Source organism: Gavialis gangeticus, unplaced genomic scaffold, assembly GCF_001723915.1.
Source record: "Gavialis gangeticus isolate Ggan-Ray unplaced genomic scaffold, GavGan_comp1, whole genome shotgun sequence".
In the NCBI taxonomy this organism is placed as follows: Eukaryota; Metazoa; Chordata; order Crocodylia; family Gavialidae; genus Gavialis; species Gavialis gangeticus.
The window spans coordinates 92,891,312-92,908,893 of NW_017729034.1; the positions used below are offsets into that span (position 1 = coordinate 92,891,312).

At 39.7% G+C, this 17,582-nt stretch overlaps 1 protein-coding gene across 4 annotated transcripts in view; it reads right to left on the reverse strand.

The window, feature by feature from the left end:
* Positions 1-319: 319 nt before the first annotated feature.
* The window catches only part of TNFAIP3 (TNF alpha induced protein 3), a 25,544-nt gene continuing 8,281 nt past the window's right edge, over positions 320-17,582 (reverse strand). For all 4 annotated transcript variants that reach the window (XM_019527538.1, XM_019527539.1, XM_019527537.1 and 1 more), the window contains exons 2-9: positions 13,573-13,885; positions 9,192-9,382; positions 8,566-8,713; positions 8,147-8,317; positions 7,220-7,400; positions 5,648-6,567; positions 4,085-4,308; positions 320-2,493 (exon numbers count right to left, since the gene is read on the reverse strand). In XM_019527538.1, coding sequence (XP_019383083.1) covers positions 2,209-2,493; positions 4,085-4,308; positions 5,648-6,567; positions 7,220-7,400; positions 8,147-8,317; positions 8,566-8,713; positions 9,192-9,382; positions 13,573-13,870 — 2,418 coding nt within the window. In that variant the 5' untranslated portion in view covers positions 13,871-13,885 and the 3' untranslated portion in view covers positions 320-2,208. The remainder of the gene's footprint in view (positions 2,494-4,084; positions 4,309-5,647; positions 6,568-7,219; positions 7,401-8,146; positions 8,318-8,565; positions 8,714-9,191; positions 9,383-13,572; positions 13,886-17,582) is intronic.

The following is a 17,582-nucleotide window of genomic DNA, read 5'->3' on the forward strand; positions in this document are numbered from 1 at the left end:
CCGTGTCCCAAACTCATTTCCACATGACCTCTAGGTGCTTGGCCATCAGGATTATAGCATTCAGTACTGCATATTAAAGGTCCTCCCAGCAAGACCACTGCAACATGCAGAAGGTCCGCAGCTCCTCAGCATTATGGTCTGATTCAGGGAAGCACCTGAACACCAGCTTATGTAGATCCCTATTCAGGATTGCACTGGAATATGCGTTTGATGCAAGTACATGCTGAAGTGAAGTGCTGAAGGAAGATGCTCTTTAATTTATGCCTGTGCATCTTACTATAGCTTCTTTCCCCATCACTCATGAATGTAAAATAGCAAAATCCTTCAATAATTTATTTCTTTTATATGGTTTCTTTGTTTTGCAGGTATACATTGTCCTAACCAAGGACTGTGAAATTCAATACAAGAGTAAATATCTTTAAAAAAAATCTAAATGTGCAAATTTCAACTGTTTAATATAAATATCTTAATAAAACATTTTCACATTATTTAAGAATTCACAATATGTGACTTTTCCAATGACAGGTGAATTTAACACAGAATATTCAATTTGGAAAACAAATCAGACTGTTTTACCTAAATAAATGCAGCAACAGAAGTGGAAACATTGAAGCATGGGAGGTAGGAGAAGCTGACAGAAACAGTAATGAGCAACTGACACAGCAAAAAGGCAAGTTTGCTAACTGAATGAAATGCAGGTTGTGAAGTGGAGGTGTGAACTCCCAAGTAAAATCTTTCTCCAAAGGAACCCTATGGCAAATCCTCAGTTGACTTTACTGGAGTTTAGATTTTAACTTGGAACCTGATTGGGCACCTCAGACAGCAGCAACAAACACTGGGCCACATCATTCCTGCTAGTGTGAATTCCTACCTCACCTTAAGATGAGGAGAGGTACAAACATGCAGTCATTCAACATGGACAGCAGTTGTCATCCACAGAGATGGCTATTATTGTGTAGCTATTTTAAAATTCTTCTTTGCATTCTGGGAGAGAAGGGAACTAAAAACAATTTCAAGTGCAAATGGGTTCACAGCTGCAGGTCATGGGCCAGATCCCACGAGTATATTCAATAATAGCAGACCCCGCCACTGTAGAATGCAGAAACAGAAGAATCTCCTTCATTTGAACAAGCTGTCACAGCCTGGAGAGCAATAAATATCTGAGAAAACTGCAGTATTGAATTAATCTGGGCTCAGTCCTGAGATCTGTCACACACCTTAACTTCCCAAGGCAGGAGTTGGTGGCAATCGCCATGGCACAGGAAGTGCTCAGCAGAAAAATGAAGGAGAAGGAAGTTCAGAGACATTTATGCCCCTTTGATATCTGTGGTGATTCTTCCTACCCCAAAACAGAAAGAGGGCCAATTTGGCTTCAGAAGGCAAAGTCAGGGCAGCTTCTCCCATATGTGGTGGGGATATTTCCTTGAATAGGATATGAGAAGGAGTTTAGGTCTCCCTCTAACCATGTTTGTAAATGATGCCAGTGGAGTTACTCACTGTCTTCCCTATTATTTGGGGATTTTTTTTTGGAAAGGGAAAGAACTCATTAACTGAGGCAGACAAAATGGTTCTTTATTTCTGACTTCTTTTTGCAAGGCTGTGCAAATGTAGACCTGCATAGATGATCCTAAATGGTGCCCTGCTTTTGAGGAACCAGTTAAGAAGGCAACTAAGAAAAGAAGCAAAAGCAAGTTTCTTCTAAAAAATCCCCATCTCATTTCACACCAACCTTCCATCAGCCTCCGCTGGAGAAAACCTCTAAGGAGAAACCAGCCTCACACTGAGAGAAATATGATGCAGAACACCTCAAACATCATTCAGATTTCCTTGCCTTTTGCATGACGAGTTCTGACCACATGCAGGGGTTGCAAGCAAAATGGCCAAGTTATCTTTATTCAAATAGTTCAAAATTATTCCTATCAAGTCCGAGAGGAGAAAGGTTTGAAGTCAGCATTAGAGGAGGGTCTTCTGTGCGGAAAGCAAATGGTACTTCTCAGTGTTTCTGTAAGTAGGAATTTATTCCCATCATTGGACATAAATATGTACAAAATCAGAAAAATGTCCCCCCAAAGTCGCACATACAGATATGCCTGTATTTTCAAATTGTTCAAGTGGACTTTGAGATGGCAGGACAATTATGTGTTTTGGACATAGCAGCATTTCAGCTAGGTACCAGCTGGTGTTGCTTCCTTTACCAGCTTTCCTCTACTAGCCGTAGACTTGTTTGAACTGGTAGCATTCATTGCAGTAGCCATTGCACTTGTTATTGCCATAGTGATCACAGGCAGGAGCTCGGCAACGCTGTTTTGGAGGCTCTTCTGCAGCCGGTTCTCTAGGGCCCCTAGGCTGTCCTTGCTGACTGACGCGCTGACATTCCTGACACAGCTCGTCACTTCTGCAGGCTAAGTTGTTTCTACAAGAAGCTGTGGAGCATTTTTGTTTTTGGGTGCTACCCAGCATCGTTCGCTGTAGATCTCTATGCTGTCCGGTTCTCTGAAAAGGTTAAGAACAGTGTCAGTTGCCACACTGGCAGCACAGTCAGCTCTATGCTTGCATTTGGCACTGCTCTGCTTTGTGTATTTAACCACCTCAGGGCCACTCAGCCTCAGCAAAGAACACTGGAGAAGAGGTTTTTGAGAATCTGCCTTTCAAAGCAGGGCAGAGTATTTAAAAACAAATGAGTATGGCATTTTCATTTTCTAGGAAAAAGGCTAGCTGCCTCTGAGAATCCAGTGCAGGACAAAGTACTGAGCCTCTCCTGGGACAGGTTTTATGACAAAGAACCTTGAAAACCTCATTTCTAAGCAATGTTTTCTCTCTGAAAACTTTTAGCTTAAAAAAAATAGGATTCTTGCATCCTGAAATGATTATCAATTGTTTCTTATCCAATTAAAAAGGGGTGGGCATTCCTTCTCTCAAAGTGGCTTAGTGGCTGTGAGGTTAAGAAGATTACAAGAATGGTATTTAGGAAGAAAAGTTCAAAGGCACTGGCCAACCTATACCCAGTGAATTTATAGGAGAACTGATAGGAATTCAATAGAAACAGGGCTAAGGCAATACTGAGAACCAGTGTAATCCCACTCTGAATATGAACCCAGTGAATTTATAGGAGAACTGATAGGAATTCAACAGAAACAGGGCTAAGGCGATACAGAGAACCAGTGTAATGCCACCCTGAATATGAATGTGTCAGGATTAACTCCTAAATATGCTATCCTTGATGTGTTGCAATAGATGTGTTGCAATTTTAGAAGCTATTAAACAGTTTAGCTGTTCTGCTTTTAATTGCCATATTTCAATTAATATTTCAATCAAGTGTCACAGAGAAAAGTGTTCTGGTCTACGAATGCACCAAGGCTTTTTGTGATAATGGGATAATGGCTCTTACTGCACTGTCTGCCAAATATTTCTGTGGTGTTCATCACTTTGAGTGCCTGTACATGAGTGCAGAGGCTGCTCCAATGCACTGTAACTACAGTGCATTGAAGACAACTCAATTAATCGAGTCTGCTGGAGCATGATAATTACCATGCTCCAGCCAGCCTCCGCATCTTGTGCATCTGTGTCTGTGTTTCAAAATGGCGGCAGGGGTGCTTGAGCTAAAGCTTATCGAACAAGCTTTAGTTCAAGTGCCCCACTGCCATTTTGAAGTGCAGGCACGCTGATACATGAGATGCTGTGGTGCTTTAATTAGAGCAGCTCTGAGACTTTTCTCTGTGAAACTTAAGACTTAATTGAAAAATGGCAATTAAAAGCAGAACACCTAAACTTTCACAGCTTCTAAAATGCTAATAAACTGCTTAACAACTTCTTCTGCGAGCTTCTCTAATTAAAGCACTGTCCCCTCCACCCCCAGAGCATGTGTAAAATGTAACGCTATATAAGAGAAAGGCTTCTATAACTCCTTGCTGTTGAATTCTGGCAGAAGTAGTAGCTTATGCAAAAATGTTTCTTTTTCTGAAAGTGGAGGCACAGTAATGTGAGGGATTTTCTATTATGTATTTTAACTCTTTCACAGAGATTTAGTGCAGCAAAGCTTTTGGGGTTAAACACTAGGGGGAAGGAATTCCATAAGTACACTGACTTCAGATTGTCTCACTAGCTGCTCTTCCATCCTCCTGGCTTCCTGGAATCGTTGATTCTGTGCTTTAATAAAACATTTCTGACAGTACCCTTCAAGCATAGTGCTTTCCAGGGTGCCACACTCTGGGCCCAGACAGGAAACTGTGTTATGGAATGTGGCAGCAGAGGTCCCAGTTTGGCCAGATGCAGGAGAACCCCTTGTAGGTCTTCTCTGATGAAGATCACCTACATGACAATACAAGAAAAGAAAGGTTGTTCAAATGAGCCCAATGTTTTGGACGATAGAAAAAGCAAAGAGCAAAATTTCATGATCCCTAAAATAAATCAGCTAGCCCCACATACTCAGAATTGATGCCCTCAGAATAACTGTGGCTACTAATATCTTATTATTTTACCTTAAAATTAAAATGAGAGAAACTTTGCCTCTTTCACAGTGAAGAACCAGAATGAAAACCTGAGTGTCCTAAAATGAAGAGGAGTTCTGCAGCTGATTTAATCAGAGTTAAAATTTCAGTGCAGGTCTCTCTCAATGCATCCTATCTTTAATTTCAGTGGTATATTATATAAGAAGTGGAAGCACATATGGCCACCACTGAATAGGTTAAATGTTACTGGTTTATTAACTAATCTACATATACAGATTGTAAGGATCATATGCCATAACTGGAAAATGGATATTGTGAATGACAGCTGCTCCCTTATCTGATCTACAAGGGAATTTCCCTCACTTTGAATATCTGTAAAAAGTCTCGGACAGTACTCTCAGTAATGAGCTGGACTTGAACAAAGATGGTTATACCCCTCTATAGTCACCTTTCAGCTACTATTCTAAGAGTTCAGAGGAGTAATAACCCAGACTGTATGGTAAGATTTATCTAAAGAATACTGCTCCTATAAAGATGTGACTTCATGAATGCACAATACTAAGAATAAGTTAAAGACAAATTTTATTAAAAGCCTCTGAGTTTCATCCAAGCATACTCCTTGTAAAATAACAACTGATCTTTTAATGTTACTTGTGCATCAAAACATTACTGAAATGGATTTTTAATAGGATTTTCAAAAATGCTCACTGTTTTTTGACATTCTAACTCTCTTCCCACTAACATCAACAGGAATTTTACAGGCAATTTCAATAGAAGCACTTTTGGGACAATGTTGGCATATCCAAACCTCCTCAGTGCCTCATGTTCCATTTTTCAAAATGCAAGTAATGTAGCTGCTTTAGGCCAGTGTTGGGACTGCAACACTTGTCCAAGAGAGTAAACCTATTAATGTATCCCACACTACTATAGCCACAGTACTTTTATTTTGGAAGGTAGTGTGAGCAGCATTGCAGCATACTTACTACATGCTTTTGAACCGACCCCCCAGCCACGTGCCATAGTTTACAGAACACTTATCACTGCAATATTCCCAAAATAATGTTGTTGCTTCACATCACTGGTGTTTTCCTACATTTGATAGGAAAATACCATCTTTTCCTAAACCCTTTAACACCTGCATTTTCACAGATGTGGAACAGAGGCAAAAATGTTATGGAATCAAAATTCTTTCTACTTACCTCTGTTTTCCCTGTACTCAAAGAAACAGAGTGTGCAAAAGCCTTTATTTTGAGGAGTCCCAAAAAACTTGCAGCCAGACTTTCTACATTGCTTACTTCCTTTCCTTTCCTCTGAAGTATGCCCTGCCTGAGGAAGCAGTGCTGAAGGCAGATCCTCCAAATTATTGCTGGGTGCTACGCTACAGGAATGCTGAAGGAAGCTTTGTGATAGCTGTGCAGGATCAGATGCAGACCTTTGATGACATGTGGGCGGGAACCCAGAACTGCCATTTGAAGAATGCTCTGTAGTCCTTTTGAGGCAACTGCTGCAGAGGCCATTAAAAGTCCTGTGTGTCTTCTGAAGGCACACTTTACATGTCACAGTGTCTGTTGGTCTCAGGTTGTCCAAGTTGTTACAAGGAACAAGCTTTCTGGAACTGTTGTAACAGCGTTCACAGAGTCCGTTGTGTTGCACATTTAACGTGAAAGGACAGTCTGGAGTCCTGCATTTCATAGCAGTGGTTTCACTGTACAGAAAAATGCTTGGGACTCTTGGTGGTGCAGAACGAGGTCCTGTCACTGGCTCTTCAGGTGTCCATCCTCCAGGCTCCCCCCTAGATGAGCCTGATCCAACTGCCCTTGCTTTTTCGGTCGCTGTTTTGGAGCTCTGCTTCCTTGGATTACTTCCCTGCTGCCTCCGCTCAAAGCACTCATGGCAATAGGGCTGGGTGTTCACAGACATAAAGAAGGGGCAGTTGGGAGTTTCACATTTCATCTCTACAAGAGAGAGCTGGGACAAGGTCGGGTCCTGTCTGGTCCGGGAGCAGTTCTCCCTTCTGACAGGCTCAGTGTTTTCCTGCCATTTCTTGTACTCATGCTGTACCAACTGGAAGTAATCTTCCACAAGATTTATATCCCTGGGGAGGTTGCCTTCATCTAACCTGAAAGCCAGATAAACACACCAGTCAGCAGCTAAACAGGATAAGTAGCAAAGGTGGCGGGACCATAAGCAACACTGGGCAGAAATGCAAATTTAATGGATGGGGAGATAATTACTACATAGCCATGCTACTGATTTAAAAATTCATGTTGATAACCTATAGCTTAGAGCATAATACTTGAACAACTAGGTTTGTAGTCATGGTAAATGGAGCCCTTTTGACTCTAAATTTCAGTATAATCCTATTCTCAGAATCTGTGTCAATGCTTCTTGGTTCATAGTGTTTATCTATTAGGAATATTATTGCTAGTTTTTAAGGAGTGCGCTGATGTTAAAAAAATAAAAGCCAAAATTCATAGACTTCCTCTAAATTCAACATCTCCAAACTCAGATTTCAGACTCAGGGATCTGACAGGCCCACCAGCCCGTTCTGGAGACAATTTCCACTTCTACACTATTTGACATATGTCAGTATATAAAAATTGGATGCTAATACCTCCAAAAGGGATGCTATTACTGAGAGTGATGTGACTTTACTGTGCATAAGGGTGTATTTAAATATGCATATTGCTGAGCAGGAAAGGAAAGACTGGATTCATTATCCTTCTAGCTTTAAAACAACCAGGATGGGGGAAGGAAAGAATGACACTCACTTTGCAGCATTAATTAAATGAGTTGTACCATGGTCCCAGCCTTGCACTGGAATTTCTATTACAAGCAAGTAGTCATTCAGCAGCTGCTCCTTTTCCCTCTCCTCTGCATCTGTCAAAAAGTGCACTTTCAAGTCTTCAAACTTGCCTCGCTCTTGACTGACCAATGGGACAGCCCGGATTTCTGTGGGAAAAACAAACGGATTAATGTGCTGTTAGAACTAATGGGGATGACCATGAAATACAATATGCAAGGAGGGTAACACCAATCTGTGTACTCTCCTGGAAAAAAACACTGTAATTATATCCTGCTTACCAAAGAGTGCAGATGGAACACAAATACTTCTTGGAACAAGCCAAGGACTACTTGCACCATAAATATAACTGCACCCACAGGCCAGGCTTTTTCAATGTCCTAGTAGTTATTTGTACTTCATGTGGACGAGACAGTAGTTTAGTTTCTTATACCTACTTATAGGACAATGCACTAATGTGGATCTAGGAATATGCTGTCCCATCCATGACAGATGGTCATGCATACACACAGGGCACGTGATTAAAGCCAGTGTGTAATAATAAGCATCAATACTTCGCAGTAACAGAGACACTTCATCTCAGTACCATCTAGGTCAGCAACTAAATTGTTCTTTAGTAACAGTAGGTACTTTGGGTCGCACATGACGCACATATTAGTTTCTATTCAGGCAGATACATATCAGGAACACCAAGCCAATATAACATCAATGTTCACCTTCTAAAGGCTTTCTCAAGTATTTGAACAGAAATACCTCATTTACCTTCACTGTAATTTTAAAATGTGACTCGAAACAAGACTATATTTTGTTGGGATAAAAATGCTGTAGGAAGAGAGAGGGGAGCAAACACGCAAATGTCCGAAACAGAGCAAAAACATAATTTAAAAAGAAATACCTGGCCCACTGTCCTTCAGAGACACCAGTGGTGTGAAGTGCATATTGTCATAGCCCAGGACAATGGGGTATTTGTAGCATTGTTCAGTGGGCCAAAGGAGAGGCAAGTAAATTCCACCAACATGTAGAGGGGAAAAGCTTGAACCAGATTCCAAACTTCTCACCATTTTATCTGTTTCAGAAAGAAAAAAAAAAGAGTGTTACTAAGATCAAATTCCTTTCAAATATGGCACAAACATAATGTGTTTATTTTTGGGTCTTAAAACTTCAGGGTACTAAACTGCAAGAAATAAATAATTTTGGAATAGGCCAGCTAGGAAAAAAAGAATGCTTCTTACAAAGATGTGTGTACTGTACACATTAATGCACAGATGATATTTAGCATTAGGGTATCAAAAGAAACTGGAATACAGGACTCACCAGCAAGAACAATGACTGGCCTTCTTAGGATGTTAACAAGGACAAATATATGGATTTCTTCTAGTGCATTATATTGAAGCCCATTTCGGGCCATAGATGTTTCTGGGGATGTCATTTTAATGAGGTTCTCCCATTCTTCTTCCCAGTCCTGAGGAAAGATTCAGTGACCATTATAGCAGCAGTGTCATAGACATGTAAGCCAAAAACTGTTAATCTTTTTCCTTTTCTTATCAAGAACTTTTTCATGTTGTCCATCAACCTTTTTTACTTTCTTATAACTTGTTGCTATAATTGCTTCTCACCTGCGAGTTCCATGGAGTTCCCTTGCAGCAAGTGAAGTTTAGGTTAGATATTAGGAAGAATTTTCTCACTGGAACAGGCTACTCAGAGAGGTGGTGGAAGCTCCATCCTTGGAGGTTTTCAAAAGCTGGCTAGATAAAGCATTGGCTGGGATGATCTAGTTGGGGCTGGTCCTGCTTTGAGCAGGGAGATGGACTAGATGACCTCTGGAGGTCCCTTCCAGCCCTTTCTATGATTCTATGGGGGAATCCAAACCCAAGCTAACTCAACCATGCCAACACTGCCAAGTCTTCCAAACACAACACCATGAACCCAAGTTAGCTTACCCTCGTGTCATAGCGTAGTCCTGTTTCTACAAATTCCTGGGATTTGATTGTCTCTCGCTGCCAACGGAGCTTAAAGTTACGTGTATCGATTTCCCTGAGTGCACCAAACAATGTTTTTCTCAAAACCAGGTCAACATCTTGAATACCCCACATATACTGGGATGCAGCATGCATAAGGCAATTACCATCACCTATAGAAAAGACAATGATTATTTTTTTTAAAGAAATCTTGTTTCAAGAATTAACACAAAAAGTGCAGCTGGTCCATTAAACACAGTGAACATGAGCCATTGCACATGCTTCAGATCCAATTGTGCATTCCTCTCAGATACTCTCACCAATCAGACTCTTAGACAAGAGATTACAGCTGCCCTCTCTAAACCTAAAGAGGGGGCAGGCTGCCTCACCACCACCTGTCTCCTTACTAGTTGCCTTCCTGCTCAATGCAGGAGTCAGGCTGTGGCTGGGAGATATAAATTACACCTTCCCAGCTCCCATTTTGGTAAATATGGCTCACTACCTTTAACACTGACTGAAAAGGAGATGTAAAAGTATAGTCATTCTACATAACCTAAGTTTTCATTTGTCTGGCAAATGCTTCATGGACAACTCCATTTGTCTTCAAAGGATAAAAGAAAAATTTGACCAAAACTATAATGCTTGTGAGAATTAATTACACAAATTAAATACTTAGGTTGATTTCCTTGCTTCCTCAACAAGTGGGGTTTATACTTGTTTAAGAAGCAACAGAAGACAGGGATTGAAAATGTACATGTCAATTCTGGAACTTCTGCCAAGACTAGAACAAAGGAGGCCAAGTGGCTAGTGCATGGCACAGTCACACTATGCATTTTGCTTTGCTGTCTGACAGAGGACTCATAGAAGGAAGCAAAAGGGAAGTAATGGGTGATCTCGGAGTTTTCTAGGGCATCTGTTGCCCAACTATTGAACATATTGCTTAATGTCAAGATGGCAAAAAAAATCAGAGCGCTGCTTCTTTTTGAAAGATGGAGTAAAAACAATAGGCACCAATGCAGTAATTTGATCTTCATTAACATAGCTTCGTCCATACAAGGATATCAAATGACTTTACAAATATGAATGAACTCAATCTCAGAGCTCCAGAGGATTATCATCCCCTCTCACAGATGGGAAAACTGAGGATTCATTAGTGCAGTGATTTGCCTGAGGGTTAGCACAGGAAGAATGTCAAAAGCTGGGAACAAAATTCCCAACTTTTGAAGCCAAAATTCCCAAGCTAAAACCACATACCCTTTTCTTTCTCCCCAGTGATACTGTGAAAGGGAGATGCAAAACAATCATTCTTGGACACCTCCCAGATTCAGAGTTAATCCTTTTCATTACTGTAGGAGTACTGAAGTCATCTGAGGCTGTGGAAGCACATTGTATTTCCATACACTCTAACATTAGAAGCAGGATAACAACCACTAAGAGGCTTTGCTTGTGGTAATTAAAAACACCCTAACAAACCTAAAGATACCAACAAGAAATTTTTAGTTTATCATTAAACCTATCAGTTTGCTATGTACAACAGAAGTTTCAGTAGAAGAACCCTTTATGATCATGTTCACTGCATTTCCAATTAATCTTTTTTATTGGAGGTTTTTGAAAATGGATAAATGCTGGATGCCTGTCTAGGATGGTTTAAGAATAGTGTGCCCTGCATTTATGCAGGAGGTCTGTGCTACATGACCCTTGAGAGTTCCTATGATTCTGTGAAATCACCAAAACTATTTTTTCCCTTTCTGGCTTAATCTGAGTTAAATTCACTGCAGTACCCACAGTTTGCAAAGGCCACCACGTAAAAGTACTTCTTTTTCTATTTTGCTGCATAAATTCAGGTCCTTTGCAATGCAATTCTGATTTCCTAAACTTCTCCTACCAATTCTCACTAAAAAAATGAACAAAAAACAAGCAATAAACTTGAAATCAAGAAAACCAGAGAATACTACATGGGATTAAATGGAAGTTGTTTTTATTTCCAAACAAAAAAATTGTGCCAAATTAACAGGGCAATTATGATACTTCTGCAAAAACTATAGCAAAGATAAGATTTTTTTTTCTTGCAACCCTTATTTTCAGTTCTTTATTGAGAAGCACTACTATAAAATTCCTTATGCAGCACTTGGAATTCCCCAGTGCTATTTGACTAGCAATTGAGCAACAGTTGTACTTTTTGTTCTGATGTGTATACATTTGAATTGTGAAGTATACACTGGACTTTCCAAGTGGGTGTGGCTTGCCTGAGCTGGATTGAGCGTCTATTCATTATACAAGTGAAATCTCCACAGCCAATAGATGCTGGAATCTTTTTTTTTTTGCCTTGGTTTCAATTTTTATACCTCCTACTCCCTTCCTCATTTACTCCATTCACATCTCCTCAAACAAACATACTGTGAATCACCAGATATCAAGAAATTATTGTAAAAAGTCATGTCCATATTAGGTAAAGTCCACATTAGCAAAATCCTGCAAGAATCATTTGTTGCCTCTGCTCTCAAAACTTGAAAATGTTCATGGAAAAAGCAGCAGTTTCCGAAAAGCAAATCCTTCTGACCAAAAGACAATAAAAAAACCCCATTCTCTTTACATCCACATATTAAGGAACCAAATTATTTCTGAAAAGTTCTCTTCTGGTGCCACATTAAAAAAAAGCAAATACAAAACAAACAAAAAATAGTCTATTCATGAATCCTTAAATAACATTGTTTCTTGGGCTGTTTCCTGCAAGTCCTTTTCTCTATTTTTGATAATCTATTCCTCCCAGCCTACACTGTTTTCTTTTTTATCCTGCAAAGGTCCTGCAGTTTATGCAAAGCCACCACAACATAAAAGGTAACTAGAGGCATCCCTTCTTCACCCAAGTCTTTTCAGCCCTTCATAATCTGGGAGCAGTGAAGTCAAACAAACAAACAAAAACCAAACAAAAATTACTTTTCAGCACTGTGTACAGAACACCTATACATGTGTAGTCAGCAAGTTCCAGATCCATAAAACGCTACATTAGTTTTTTTAAATTATGTCCTCCAGTCATGACACAGCCCTTAAAGCATACTGCTTGATAGCTGTGTTACTGTCATTAGTGTGGTGCTGCACTGCAATGGCAGTGATAGCTAGACAAGTGATCCTAATTGTTTTAGGGACAGCCAAATAGATTATACATTTTCCTCAAGAAATGAGTTCTAAGTGTGTGGCCCCACTGATGTGCTTGGAGGTCCAGAGGCAAGGCCAGCGACCAAATGTGGAAGCCACTGCAGGACTGGAGCCTCTATGAATCTTAGAGATATACTGACATATACTGACATGCAGACATGCAGAGATATACTGACATATACTGACATATACTGACATGCAGAGATATACAGATATTATTCATAGTCCTGTTAGCTACTGTGAGATCGCACTTCTATTGTTACGGTTAAAGTTGTCTTTGAAAAACAGAATCATATGTAACAAGACTAGTGTTAATGACATATCGCAGAAGTTGAAAGAACAAAATATGAACCAGGAAGACAAGGGCAATGTGTGTATGTGTGCGCACAGAAAGAACATGTTTGCAAAACATGCAATGCTCTGGAGCTCACATGCTCATATAGACTAGCACTCACTGCTAGCCAATTCAAATGTGTGCCTTCTTCAAATCTTTGCACTCTGTCCCCATAATCTATTGCCTCTGCTCTATGACATACATTCACAAACTATCAAACAAATCATCCCCAAAGCTCTAAACTGAAACATAAGATATTACAAGCAATACCACATGCTACTTTCCTCAAGTCTTGTTTAAAACCAAGGGGTAACTTACTCTTCTTGATACTTGCACAAAAGTGTCATGAATGCAAAGGGGAGTTATGTGCAAGTGCTGGGAGAAGACAGCCTGTTTACCCAAAAACAATTGGGTATTAGCTTAATCGGGAACTGATTCCATAGCCAGAAAGCATAGTTCCTAAAGGTTGGAAATCCAAGATGCTCCAACTGATACAGTACTTACAACACTAGGAAATCATTAGCAGTTGTGTGCAGCCTACAAATTACAATGCTAAGAGGTCATAATAATTCACAAACTTCTGTTATACAACTTATGGAGACTTACCCATTTATACATGCCACCCTAAGCACCATTTGATTCTGTGAGGAATTTGGGTTTATTCAGCAACATGTCGGAGACAGCCAACATATTTGGAATCGGGATCTTGGAAACTGATTTACGGTCCCCATAGGCACAGATACAGCACATATTTGGTAATTTACTATACACTTTCTAGTATCAATTAATGCAAATTAATATACCATTAACACAACATGATAATTTTCACTACCCTAGCCTATTACCAGTGCAATGATAGTATGCATAACTTACCATTGGTCTTTAATGGCACAAGTTTCCTAACTTCCATGCACCAATTCAGCTTTCTCTGATGTTCCAGTGATACCTGGGTGGCTCGGTCAATCAGAGCTTTCTGAAGTATCTCCCGAAATGGAGGAGAAAACTGGCACATTCTGAACATTTCAACTGTGTATCTGTGCATAGTTTTAAAGTGATGAATTATTCCATCGGGTGGTCTGACAAGATCTTCAGGAGTTCTCTCCCTAATCTTCACAGCCTTCAGCATATTGCTCAGATATAAAGCTTGAGGAAGAACTTGTTGGCCAGTCATTTTCCTAGAAGAAATCTGAAAGGAGAAAACAAAGAATTCTTTTATTTTATGTACATAAACTGAGATCTCATTTATATGAAGACTCAGAATTCAAATTCTTTGCAGCAGGAAACTGTGTCTGTACCTTTAAAAAATACATCACCTACTCTGAGAATTACATAAATAATAATAAAATCTCTATCCAGAAAGCTCTTAGAATTATTCAGGTACTGATTCTGAAGAGCTAATCCCAGTTATTTTTAATTCTGCCTTCCTCTTTATACTGAAGAGAATTTGCTCATAACGAATCAAGGAAGTTGCATCATCATCAAAAAAAAGAAGTTTACATAGAAACGAGGCAGAGAAGGACAGATTAACATTACTAGAGTCTTGTCTAATCTATTAGATACTTGTGTAATCTCCAGTGAACCTAAAAAATTCTCAGTACCCTTTAAACTTCCAATTTGATGACATACCAGATAAAGCAGTTTATGTACCACTTCAGATTTGCAAATGAGTAGCAGACCATGCATAGACCACTAGGACACACAGTACAATATTAAAAGGGTGCTCAGACACCTTGAACAGTTATGCATTATCTTAGTAGCTGTCCCACACTTAAGGTTAGTTAAAAAAATCTTATGTCCAAAGATAACCAGGTAAAAAAGGAAAAAAAATGCTAACAAGCTTTTGGTATTGAGTAAGAGAGGGATGTGATAGCAATATTCCTTAACCCTAAAATTACTGCACACAAGTTTGTGCAGGTGTGCGTGGGGGTGCAAAACTGGAAGCCCATTATTACTCAATAGTAGATCAACATATCTGAGGAACCATTTCCACTTTGCTCAAAAACCCCATTATTTTCCTTCTGTAGGCAAGTAATGCCCACTCCTATTTGTCCCCTCCTCAACACCTTTAGCCTCACTAGAGAAGCTGAGGAGAACAAAAGTCTACAGACAAAACTAGTGTTTCATTGAGGTTCAGAGGCTTCACATCTGTTCTGTACAAATCAGACAATTCATAGTGTTAGGCTAGGGCAAAACATGGACACAGAATCTCCGTGATTAGACTCCCAGACTAACAAGTAATAATATAGACATGCATTAACAGACAGATAATACAAGTAATAATATAGACATGCATACACTTTCATCAGTTCCCTCCACAGTACCCACAAGCAGTGGCTTAAACAGAATATTGGAAACAGACCATATAGAAAGGTTGGATTGGAGACAACATAAGAAAGTACCCATAAATCAAGACTATTCAATTTTAAAAATGAACTCTTTTTTATGAATGTAGACGCATCTATATCTTAATCACTTCAGAATGCAGCAGGACTTTTTCCACTAATTGGGGAATATAATGCCTACTGAAGCCAATACTAATTTTGGGCCAAACATAACCTATTTTAGGTATAGAGGAGCTCCAGAAAACTGAAAGCTGAACCTCATTTAATTGTCAGAAAATTGTCCTTTTTAGTGAAGAAAAGGCTGGAGGCCACAGGGTATGTAGAAGAAAAGGTAGGGTAGTCTTATAAACTAATCAGGAAGGCGGCTCCCAATCTACTAAAGCAGGAGGAATGTGCTTTGTGAAGGACCACCGCCTCCACACACATCTATGGACCTCCCTGTCCCCTTAGAGGTATGACTAGTGCAATCATTCTACAGGTAGCAGATACAGAAGGGACTCCCCTAGTTAATGCTTCCCCAAGCTACCCAGGCCTAGAGCTACCTTTACATCCCCTTCCAAGAACTTGATGATGCAAAACCCCCATTGAGCACCCTTAGAAGAGGAGTCCTGGGAGGAGGTAGTGAAGCAATGGATACTAAAAAAGAGTACACCACAGTTCTGATCAACCAGGGAAAGCTCGTTCTGCTGAGAATCTTCTCTACTCATAAAAGTGGGGAATGGCAGGCCAATTGTGGCTTTTACATCTTAGAACAGGGATGGTCAACCAGAATCATGTGCCCCATACATGGCACAGGCAGCCTCCATGTGTGGTATGCAGTGGATCAGACAGGGAACATGGAACACAGTAGCAAAGAGGGCAGGGAACAGAAAGCAGAGCAGCAGACCAGGTAGGGAGCACAGGGCAGGAAGCAGAAAGCAAAGCAAATAGGGGAATACAACTGGAGTAGCGCTTGGGAAGGGTGCACAAATAATTTGTGGCATATCTGCCATAAAGGTTGCCCTACCCCATCTTAGAATATCTGAAGAAAGTACCTTTTATTAGGAAAGACTGCACGTAACTATGAGCACAGTAGGAGATGTTCCTACACTGGATACATTCATTAAAAAGATAACTAACTCCTTTTCTATCATGCCTAGTCTACCAGCCAGGCTACAAATATTTTTCATGTAATGCTACTTTTTAACTAATGGGAAAAGAAATACAAAATAAATACTACAGAAAAATGTCAGCAGTCTAGGATACAATGTCAGTACTACATTTCCCTGCCCTCTTCTCTAATCCATGCAATTCTTATGCAAGTAGACTCATTGATTAATAGGAGGTTATGTATAAATAAGGGAAACTCATATGATTAAAGTGGTATAGGCATGGCCCCTAAACTAAGTGGTTCTTTCCACTATTAAGCAAGAATGGAACACCCAATCTACTTAGCTATACAGAATGCTAATTAAATCTATACATAATTCAACAGTAAATTCTACTTTTCTAATTATTAAAAAGGCATCCTTTCTCCACCCTACCCTCCTTATACACAGAAGCTACTGTCTTTGTAACTTACAATTAGCATTAATTTAGAAAAACCTTTTAAATGTGACAACCAATAGGAAACAAATTTCCACCTAGATAAGTAAATTCTGCAGGTTCTCAAAACAATTCTAACAGAGACATCTGTAAGAACTTTAGGAAAAGGAGAAGAATGCCTATGTAACAGTCTTAATGCACGGTAATCTTTCCTTGCATAGATATTTCAGTCTAGTGCTTTGGGAGACCTGGGTCCTATTCTCAGATGTACCTGTGTCTCCAGAGTGACTTTGGGTGGGTCACTTCACTTTTGGAAGTGACCTCCATTGCCCCATCTGCAAAATGGGGACAATTATACTAATCTCCTTGGAAAAGTGATATATTGTGTCGTTCATTAGTAGCTGTCACAGAGGAGTTAGATATTATCATTATAAGGGCAATCTTGCCAAATACTATGCACCTTCCACTCCTATTGACTTTGTGGGACTGCACTGGTTTTGGATCATTAAGCACAAAGTCAGTGTTTAACAAAAATAAACAAACGTAAAAATGATAGGAGCTGAGGGCATTCAACAGGTCACAGAAGGCTACTGGCATCTTGATGGATCTGAATTTCCACACATATGCGTATAAGAAACAAATGAGTAGTTATAATTCATCTAACAGATTTAAGGGAGCTGATTTCAAAGGAAAAAAAGATTGTTGGCTGAGGTGAGTAATAATTGTAAGGCTTAACTCAGATCCTCTGTATACTAGAGAAACCAGGAGAAAAAAAAGCCTTCCTAGGCCACTCCATGGGCCCAAGTACCAGTAGGCTAGTCAAGAGAAAGCACTAGTTCATTGTCTATTGAGAAATTTCTAATAAAAAGCCTCTGATTACTGTAATTCTGACTTTTTTTCACTGTTTTCCAAAATACGGTAGTACCACAAATTGTCATTGCTTATATCGAGTTAACATATCTCATTTTCATGAAGTATGACAATGTACTTTAAAGCAAGGACAGAACACTGCACATA